We start from the raw sequence: 10,605 nt of genomic DNA on the forward strand, positions 1-10,605 counted from the left end.
CTGTCAGAAACGAGCTTCCAACGCAAATAATACACAAAACCACCATGCCGTCACAACTCACAAGCTCTTCATATAAACTGACATCCCCATGTTCATGGAATCATGGAATCCTTTCTATAATTGGATTAAATAGATTCTGAATCTATTGAGCGAGCTCGATCGTCACGATCGATCTCCTTCTTTATCCATTTGCATAAGATCTTGTTTTAGTACTCCATTGTTTGATTGAAGTGAGTATGTATTGTACATCCCGTTGTATCATATATATGTAACATATGGACTTCAACTACTTTGTACGAATTATAAAACTATATACTACGTATAAAACAAATTTTGATGTATATTATGACATTGTATCATTAAAAATTGAAGCATCTAAATTTCTAAATAATGTGATATGGGCTGATAAAAGTAAAGTATTTATTTAACAACTACTTTGTATTGCATCCACTCCTTTTGTTTAAATTATTTACTTTATCAATGACCTCAAAACATTGCTAAAAAAAAATTGCTTGAAACTTATTAACCATTGCTAATATAGTCATACAGAGTATTTTCGTCTTTTACATTCTAATATTTGGACTTGTCAATTTTGTCTCTCATCAGTTTTACTCAACCACAACATAAAAAAGGAACTAAACCTCAAAAAGGCGCGTACTTGTGTAGTTGTGTAAATGCTTATATAACTAATACAAGTACTTTCTCAAGAAAAAAAATTGATAGTAACAGTTTTACCTTAACAGCAAATTAAAATAGATTAGATTATAAACGTATACAAGTACAATATCAATATACTACGGTTACTACCTCCGTTACAGGTTATGTGCAACGATTTGACATAAAGTAGAGAGGAAAAAATGTCTAATCGTTGCACATAACCTGCAACGGTAGTATGACAATATGCACCAAAGAACACAAGTATTTATGAAATAAGGCAAAAGATCATGTGATGTGAGACGGTGCATCTTATTTTGGTCTGCAAAGGCACGCCCAACCACGTAGCAAATTGAACAGAAAGTGTGGCAACCGTTATTATTTGGTTAGTTATTATAAAAATCTTTATATTTTCTGCAGTCTGTTAAATTTCATGTATACGCTTGCCAATCGTGTGGTTTGGGCGGCTGCTGCTAACGTTGTCTGTGTTAACAACTGCAGTTTAGTTGTTCATTCCCAAAAACTGACTTCAATAAACCACTTTCTTTATTATCTAAATTATCTTCAATTCACCAATTGTTGCTATAATTGTTTCGATCTAAGATCTGTAACAAATAATTTCATTTTTTTAAAAAGAGTTTTATACAAAGTAGTTGAAGTGCCCACTCTAGAGGACTAGAGATCCCATCTGCTGCAACTGGATTTGGATTTCCAGTGCAATTAGCTAAATAAATGCACTGCAACTTTTGATCTGCAAAATGTCGTTACCCATAGATTTACAACCAAGTGAAGGAAACCAACCTCCTTGGTGATTCTAACGGTTAGCCCCGTTGATATACATGTAACCGGTTCATTTGTCGCATTAGTAGCTCATATTACAGCACCATATCTTATTATTTTATTTTTATTTGTCATATTAGTAGCTCAAATTAGTGATTACATTACCATATCTTGTCATCATTTTATGTAAAAGAAACTTTATTTAAATAAATAAATTGAAATACTTTACTTTTTGAGGTCAGAAAAAATTTATTGTAAAGAAAAGTCTATAAGCAGTGCCTCACCCTGTTACTCATAACTAGCTCAATGTATACCTTAATAATTTGTCCATATCAATTTTTTCAACTAATGCAATAAACAAAATGAGGGAGAGATTTAAATTGTAATGCATGGAGAAACAATTTGACACAATTCGTCCTCAAAAAAAGTAAAAGAAAAAGAATCTCTACCCCAAAGAAGCATACCAAGTGAGGGCCTATTCTCTTACGTTGAAATTCAATTCACTTCATTTCAGTTCAGCTGAGTTCAGTTCAGTTCAGTTCAGTTCAGTTCAGCTCAATTCAGTTCAGTTCAGTTCAGCTCAGTTCAGTTCAGCTCCTAATTTCCTTCTCTTATAAAATATTCATTTCAGTTCAGTTCAGCTGAATTCAATTCAGTTCAGCTGAATTCAATTCAGTTCAGCTGAATTCAATTCAGTTCAGTTCAGTCAATGAGAACAGGCCCTAAGCCTTACTTAATAATCTAACAACATTAAATACACAATAATAAAAGATTATTCAAATCTTCATCCCTTTTCAAAAAAAAAAAATTTTAAATCTGCACCTCAAAAGAATTACCCACACTCCGTATAAATAAACAAAACAATTTTCCTCAACAAAAAATAAATAATAATAAAGCATTTTCTCTCTTTAAATAGTGTGACACTTTGATACCAAAACATTAATAAAGTAAACGAACGGCAACTCTTCTCTTCTCAGTTAAGATTTCAATTGTCATTAATTTTTATGCCATTCGCATTTGGACCCAATGTCCAAATACGAAGTACTTATTGTATACGTACATCGTATTCAAGTTTAAGGCAGTTGAATTTTTTTTTTTTTTTTTTGTGTGCGCGCGCGCAATTGGTAGTCTCCTTGTCGTTTAATGCTTGTAATGTACTTCGTACCATCTATATAATAAAGCAATCACTCTAATTAAGAGGAATAAGAGCACAAACAATCCATTTCTAATTTTCATTCATAGCAGCATAATCAATCAATCATTGAAATTTGCAAGCCCAACGAAGGACAGCACACAATCTGTAAATCTGTATATCAAGGGGCGGTATGTATAGATTTGAAGGATGTATGAATACAAATGGTTTCCTAAGGCAAGAAGGTAGATTAACTGGTTGACAGGCCTTGCTTAAGAACCCGAAGATTAATCAACCAAAAATTAAAATAAAAATTGCAGAAAGGTGAAGGAAAAGTAAAAAGAAAAAAGAATTAACCAAATGAGGATGAAAACTAAATACACACTATCAACCAACCCAATTTTACAAAACCTCATCTTGAACTTCTGCTTATATACTAGGTTGTACTTGTATATGTTTTGACTGCTTTCCGCTGGATCTCTCTCATGTACGAGGGCTCGGAATATGGGACTAAACAATAAGGGTGCAATCAATAAGAAGATACCCCTGAAAAAGAAGGTTCTTACTTATCTCCTGTATTTCTAGAAGAAAATCTTGTCTCTGCAACTCTAGCTTCACGCTTTTTCTTACTGCGTGAACTTCTTTTTCTGGTTCGAGTTTTTGGAGGCCGTTTCACAACACGCTCTTCGACAAAGTGCTGCTGTTCAGTAGCTATCACCTTCTCATTGGACGGGAGTTCAGGAGGAATTTCTGGCCATGGTGTATGCTTGGCAGGGACGGTTATCTCTAAAGGAGTATCAATTACCCATCTGCATGAATTAAAAAAAAAAAAAAACATTATATACTGAATAAATGTCCATATCTGATTGGAACAAAGATGTAGGCAGGAAAGGAAAGCATATTCTTCTCAATAGACAGACAGCCCCCAAATATGTAGTGGCGTAACAATCAAAGAATTATTATATAGTATGCCAAGGGACATCAATAAACAGTGTGAACATCAAAAATACATCTAACTGGAATCAGCTGAACTGTCCTCAGATGACAGAGGCAGCTAAACTGCTGGTTGGTGATATGATTTTGGCATAAAGTTGGCTTCACTTTCATATCATGTTCGGGAAAACACTTCACCAAACAGTTCACTAATCATCCAGCTTGGATATGCAGCATTTTCAGCAATAACCAAAAGTCAAAAGAAAATTATCTTTGTTGCCTGCATTCTATGCCAAAGCTCTACCAACATATAGCTCCTAGGAAGAGTAGACATTATACGATAGATAGTGGTGAACTAATTACGATTTATAGGCAGCATCCTTTAATTATTATAATTTTTTTATTCTGAAGGAAATGTCCTCAATATTTATGTCCTCAATTATTACAACACAATTACTGACAATAGGAGTTGAATGAGGCACAGACCCCTATCCACACTCAACACTGGAAGACCTCCTTACAAGGGGAATTTACAGTTTTTAATTGTTTGGGAGACTAGAAAAGTTGATAATCACAAGGCAAAGGTGTCCTAGAGGAAGAAAAAAAAAAATACTCCTCCTAGGCTCAGGGCACCCTAGCACCAAGTATAGTATCTATCACCTCTCCTGTAATGACCAGGTTATAAGGGTCTTACTATCAACTAGGCTATCGTTATCCAGCTCAAGTAAGAGTACGATTGCAGCCATTGCACAAGAAGTAGCTTTCCAAACAATGACACTACAGTGAAAGGTGTGGCTCATGCAAACAGAACGAACATCAAAGTTCAGATCTGGAAAAAAAAAATGCCAAACTTCAAGATAGTTCCCCAAAGCTAACATAATTATTGACCTATCAAGATATCAAGCTACTCTCAGCACATACAATATACCTGACATGACACAAGAGGGTAAAGCAGCAAATAATTTTTTAGGAACACAGTATATTGAAGTAATTAGGCCAAACATTTTAGAGGTAGTTTTAAGAGAGCATCCCAAAACCACACAGTATATAAACACTACCCATCTCTAGACCTTAGCACTCAAGGCAACAAACCATCAAGCATAACAATTATGAGTAGTGAATATGAGCAGCCAAATCCCAAATTATAAAACACAAATCCACAAATATACAACAAGAACTAATCATGTTTCAGTACTAGGAAGATTTAGGGTGGTGAACATGTTTTACCTCTGACCAGTCTATTAGAAATAAAGTTATTTTCAAACAACTAGCTGAAAATCATATGCTCATGTAAGCATATTATTTCAAAACCTTGTTCAACCCATTCAGGCAAATGCAAGGGTATTTAGAATTTTTGTGAAAACAGGCTGTCTATAGTCCAGACTAATATGTATGAATATGTCAGTTCCAAACTAAGCCCTTTGTCATATTCTTTAGCAATGGCAAGGAGGATAAATGTGCATGGTCAATGAAAGTCAATCTAGATGCTCAAGGTGTATGTACAGTATAAATAATTTGAAATAAATCTAGCAAAAATAGGAAACGAGTCTTTTGGTATTATTTATTCAATGTGTTGAGCCCATGAGCAAGCCCACATCAGCCACATGTGAGTGAAAGTGTTGTCCCACATTGAAAGAGTGTCAAAGTGTTGGGAAGTGCATCCCACATTGAAGAAAAGAGAAAGTTGTGTCCACTTTATACGGCTAAGGGGTTACTCCCCTCATTGCCATATGGTTTTGAGGTGGAACCTCTTTGGACTTGTAAAGTGGACACTCGTGTTGGGTGTGGCCAAGGCCCGTTTATCACAATAATTATTATTGTTGAAAGATACCACACATTAATTCAATAATTTGAAGTCATTGAATTAGATGGTAGACTAGCTATCATGCCTTGGCACATATCCCTTTCTTTTTTCTTTTTTTTTTTTTTTTTGGCCTAGGACAAATGCTCACTATTAAGTACTAATATATATACAAGAAGTGGCTTGGGAGAGCAAGGGTTATAAACTTATAATGGGACGCATATTGGCAATGTATTAAACCCAATTATTATATCATGAGCACAGAATCATGACGTTGGTCCCAAAAAATCATTTAGTTCAAACATTATGAACATATAGCTTAAAGATTACAAACTTATTGATATGTAAGTATTTTTTTTGAGTTGTATGTTAATTTTTGCTGCTCAACCATTAAATTAAAATCAGTACATGTTCATAATATTAGAAAAATACATACACGTCAGTTTGGGACAGGGATGTGTTTTTTTCAGAATAAAATTCATCGTTAAGAAAGGAGTCATCCAACTCATCTCCAATCAATTAATAAATTACCAAAGATAGATCACCGCCAAAAGCACAAATATCACACCGAATGCGTAGAAAGCTGCCCTTATTTGGTTGCACATCTGAAATGTCACTAGATTTTACAAATCTGAGGCTCAAGGGCACACGAGAAATCTTTGATATCATTCAAAGATGACAATTTTTATTATTCATTGTTCATATCTCGTCTAAAGTTAGCCAGGCAAATCTAATCAAATTGGCTTTAAAGTAGGTAATCAACATTCAAGGATACACATGTAGCCATGTAGGCTATTTGATATTTCAGAAATGGAGAAAATCAAGCAAAAAGTATATGTACTAAATCCTAATAATGCAAAGCACTTGCGAAATTTATTTTATAATAATAACTAACTTGCCAAAAGCGACCTTGATGCTCCGTGATGGTGAAATTGTGTTTAGTACTTTGGCTAATTAATTTACCTGAAGTCTTAAGTGCCTATGTAATGATATGAAATGGGAAAATAAATCACTGAAAGCCATGAAAATTGGGTACTTTAAAAGTACATCCAAGGGTGATATAGATTTTGTTAAAGAGTCCACGAATATTTCATAATGGACTTTCCCTGTTATCAACCTAATAACTAAAACCAGAGGGCAAGAAAACAATTCGAGATAATTAGTTAAAATACATGCACAAAGTGACAAGGAAGCTCTGTCTAATTTCGGCTAGATTACAGCGAGAACAAAATGCACTCAAATCAAGTCCATGTTACATACCAACGCCACATTAAAATACTCCATCGAGAAATAAAATCCACATACACCCTGGGCATATATTTCTAGACAGAACATGTAAATAGATGAAATCTTAATTTTTTTTTCAGGGACATAAATTTTGAAAACATGACTATCAGGTCAGTCTCTTCTAGAAACAAGAGTGATTTTTAACAAGCATGCAGCGCCACATTGACTGTATGAGATGGTCTAATATGAGGGAGACTTTAAATAATTTCAGGGGTGGCTTGTTACAATGTTGAAGGGTAACTTTTAATGTCTTGATAATTTTAAATTAGTGTGAGATGATTTCATCTAAGCTAAGAATTCTCTAGATAGATATAGACTATAAGTCAGCATAATGGCTTCATTTAAACCCCAGCCAAGTGTCAACCTTTTTTTTGGCAATTACAAAATACTACAGCATATATCAACTTGTTTTCCACTTCCTTCTTTACAACACAATTTCCTCCTAGGGGTGCTTGAGTTTGAAAGTCAAGCAACTGAATTCATCAGCTATCGAGTTCAACAAATTCATCCTAGCCTACCTTATTGTAGAGCTATCTACATATCCTATAATCTTATTTTATTTTAACCTTTTTATGACCAGGACCAACAATACAACCAAATGACTTCCCACGACCAATGAAATCATTTCTAGTCAACATCTTCCCCTCCAGTCCTCCACCCCTCCCATTCATGCCACCTCAAGTAAAGATAAGATGAAAGCCTCAAACGTCAGGGTATCCTTGTAATTAATTATTCAGAAGTTGGGTTACAACATTGAGCATCATTGAAATATTCATTGAACCAAATCCCAAGCCACCAATATAATGTATCTTTAATTCTTTATCACATAGATTTTTCTTGCTCTACCTAGATCTCCAAGAATTAAATGGGAGTTAGAAAGGTGCACATCCCTAAAAAGAAGTTATATCAAATAGCAAGTTAACTCATACAGTAATTGCTTTTTTATCACCTTACAATACAAGATGCATAAACATTGTTAAAAGCTATGCCAATTAATAATTGCAAGCTGATCTAACTACAGTAATTGAAAAGGCCAATAGTTGCAAGATGATCTTAACTGGAGTAATTTGAAAATGAAAATCATTGAATGCTGATCTTAACTGAAGTATATTTCTAGCCTCTACCTTCCTTTTCAGTTCAGGGGTGACCAGATCTTATAAGACAGTTCCGGTATTTAAAAAGGTTAAACAGTTATTCAAGATTCAACAAAAGCAAAGCACGAACTATAGGTAAATTGAGGCAAGGAGAGACGTGAAATGAAATCATAATTTAAAAATTATCAATATTTTGACTATAATAAAGAAAAGCAAAGGTGAGCAACTGACCCAGGAGGAAATTTGCTATCAGCTCGAGCTTCTACGCGAAGCCACCAAAGCAAAACCTTGCGGCCACAGCTTCCAAGAGGTTCTACTACAGAGGGATCTTTCAGTAGTGAAAGGGGGCTTTCTATGCTCTCATCAGCCAAAACATCCAAATCCTTCATCCATTCCGGCTTATCATCAACATCATCCTTCCAAAGCAACCTTGAATTTAACACAAACCCAGCCCATTCAACCTTCCTTGGTAAAACAGTCCCCATGTCTCCAATGTGAACCGAACTCTTCTCTACATAAGGACTTGTATCAAAAGTGTGCCAACCTACTAAACTGTCTGATGCATTACATGCTGGACCCTGGATAGGCAACGAACTCTCTTCGTTCTCCGTCTTCTCCATTTGCAAAGGCTCGTTAGGATCACCTGAATGCACAAGGATCCCAACAGAAAGAGCCCCAAAATTGTTCACTTTCTGCACCTCATCAAAGAACTCCATACTATGCATATTACTATCATCAGCAAAAACCACTAGACCATCCAATTTCCGGTATCTCACCAATCTGCCCCCACCACAAAATTATCCATCATCAAAATTCAATTTCAATTTCTAACATTATAACATAAGCAATGCTCTTAGATACATTAAAATCAAATTGCCACATTTATAGAAATTATAAAAATTCAATTCATACTATATCGATAATCTATCCAATTCCAAATAAGAATTATACAAATAATCAACAAATTTATTAAAGCAACAAAATTCAAATCATATGCCACTAAATTTTTCAACATTACCAACACCAATCAAAATATCAATCACTAAATCATTTAAAATCAAACAACTCACCTCAATGCCTGAACCCTCATAAGATCCTCCACCCGGTAACGATCCGCCCACGACACCGGCATCTGCCGGTTAAATCCAATGTGGATAATCTTCAACCTGGACTTGGCAATCAATGTAGCAGTCTCATTAGTAGGTCCACCAGCCTCGACGACGATCCAAACGACGTCGTAAGGAGCATTCATAAGAGAATGCATAACACCAGTCAAATGAAGAGCCTGGAAAGTTCGAACATAAGTAGGAGTGACCACAATAACAGTCCTAGGTTCCTTCACACCATATTGCATCCTCTGTTCTTTCTGAACTCTTTCCAGAATCCGATGAGCACGCATCACTTCCTCCGGATTCGGGTGCGGCCATGGTCGTATCAAGATCCCATGTCGCCCGACAACAACCCGACTCGCCACCGTCCGATTCGCCGGAATCGGCGGTTGAAGAATCGCCGGAGATCGAGTTTCTAGGGTTCTGAAAAATGGTACTGTAATAGTAGAAGATGAAGAGTTTGGAGAAGTAGAAGTTGATGAAAATAGAAGAAAAAATACTAAACGAGAAAATCGAAAACCTAGAACAAGACTAATTAAGCAGCATAACCCATGAAGTAAAACCCAGAATAGTGTCGCCGGAGATTTCATAACTCCGTCAACTCCGCCGCCGTCAACTGACCTGAAACTGTTACTCCGGCGAGTAGCTTGTTGTTGTTGAAGCAGAGAGAGCTGCTTCATTTTTTATGGGTTTTTGAGAGCTTGAAGGGTATAACAATGGCGGATATGATGGAGTTAAAGAAAAGGTAGGAAAGAGGTGGGTGGGTAAGATTAAGCAATCAACCAGAAAAAAAATGGTTGGAAGAAAACTTGAGATTTAAGAATGGAGGAGAGAGAATTTGGGGGGGAGTTTGATTGATGGTCACTTTCTAGCACCTACTTGATTTTCTGTGTGTTGTTTTTGCTGGTATTGTCTGTGCTAAGATTGGTGAAGAAATTGTTTGAATAACAAAAAAAAAGGGATTTTTTAATTTTTAGACATGGAAAGAAAATCTGTAAATAAGGAAAGAAATCGGACAAAAAGTGGAGAGAGATTTTCCAGAATTTATTTCGGGTGGCGATAATATAGCAATCAAACTGAAATGAAAATGGGTTGGTTCTTTTAGTCACTAGTCTCTCTCAACTCACATGTACTCCTTATAGTCGTGTACTAATTTCGACATTTTGCTAGTAGTAAATTTGTTACAGAGTACAGTTCCGGCCTAAGTCGAAAGTGACCCAATTTGAAATTTAATCTATATGATCTTAATTTATCAACACGATTCATATTTAATAAACTTGACTCAAACCCTGCCATCCGGTAATCTGAATTGGCACCTTATTATTCTTTATATGTATTATTTACATAATTAATTTAGTAGTTTGCATCCTTGCAATCAAATGATTCGTTTTTTGATATCAAGAACGGTTATTATAGATGACACAAGTCCATTATGATTTTTTTTTAAAAATTAAAAATGCAAAATTTCCAGTGCAAAGTTTACTATTTACATTTTTATTTTTTTACATAATCAAGCATTGATTGTCCTTTAAAATGCCATATTAATATTCGTTTCAATTAATAAATTAATGAATTGGGCTCAACTTTCTGAGCACATAGGAAAATTATTAGTTAGAAAAATAACTTTTACTTCGTATTAAGGTAACGATTAAGGGCTTGTTCTCATTGACTGAACTCAGCTGAACTGAACTAAACTGAAAATGAATATTTTATAAGAGAAGAAAATTAGGAGCTGAAGTGAACTAAACTGAATTAAACTCAGCTGAACTGAACTGAATTTCAACGTAAGAGAACAGGCCCTAAAAATATAAGAAA

The 10,605-nt window shown here is 35.1% G+C and overlaps 1 protein-coding gene across 1 annotated transcript; it reads right to left on the reverse strand.

Annotated features, from left to right (window-relative positions):
• Window positions 1–2,733: 2,733 nt before the first annotated feature.
• Window positions 2,734–9,891, reverse strand: LOC145601389 (putative beta-1,4-xylosyltransferase IRX14H). The gene is made up of 3 exons (XM_081657401.1): window positions 8,752–9,891; window positions 7,913–8,461; window positions 2,734–3,375 (listed from the first exon to the last, which is right to left on the reverse strand). Exons 1-3 carry the CDS (start codon window positions 9,468–9,470, stop codon window positions 3,129–3,131), a joined length of 1,515 nt encoding a protein of 504 aa, XP_081513527.1. The 5' UTR covers window positions 9,471–9,891; the 3' UTR covers window positions 2,734–3,128.
• Between the last annotated feature and the right edge of the window lie 714 nt (window positions 9,892–10,605).

This window comes from Chenopodium album, chromosome 21 (genome assembly GCF_948465745.1).
Source record: "Chenopodium album chromosome 21, dcCheAlbu1.1, whole genome shotgun sequence".
Taxonomy (NCBI): domain Eukaryota; kingdom Viridiplantae; phylum Streptophyta; class Magnoliopsida; order Caryophyllales; family Amaranthaceae; genus Chenopodium; species Chenopodium album.

Excerpts from the sequence above, each read along its gene's own strand:
- LOC145601389 (XM_081657401.1), bottom strand. The coding sequence starts at position 9,470 with ATGAAGCAGCTCTCTCTGCTTCAACAACAACAAGCTACTCGCCGGAGT. Across the intron at positions 8,462-8,751 it reads ATGAGGGTTCAGGCATTGAG|ATTGGTGAGATACCGGAAAT; the intron begins GTGAGTTGTTTG and ends TGGTGGGGGCAG. Across the intron at positions 3,376-7,912 it reads GATAGCAAATTTCCTCCTGG|ATGGGTAATTGATACTCCTT; the intron begins GTCAGTTGCTCA and ends TAATTCATGCAG.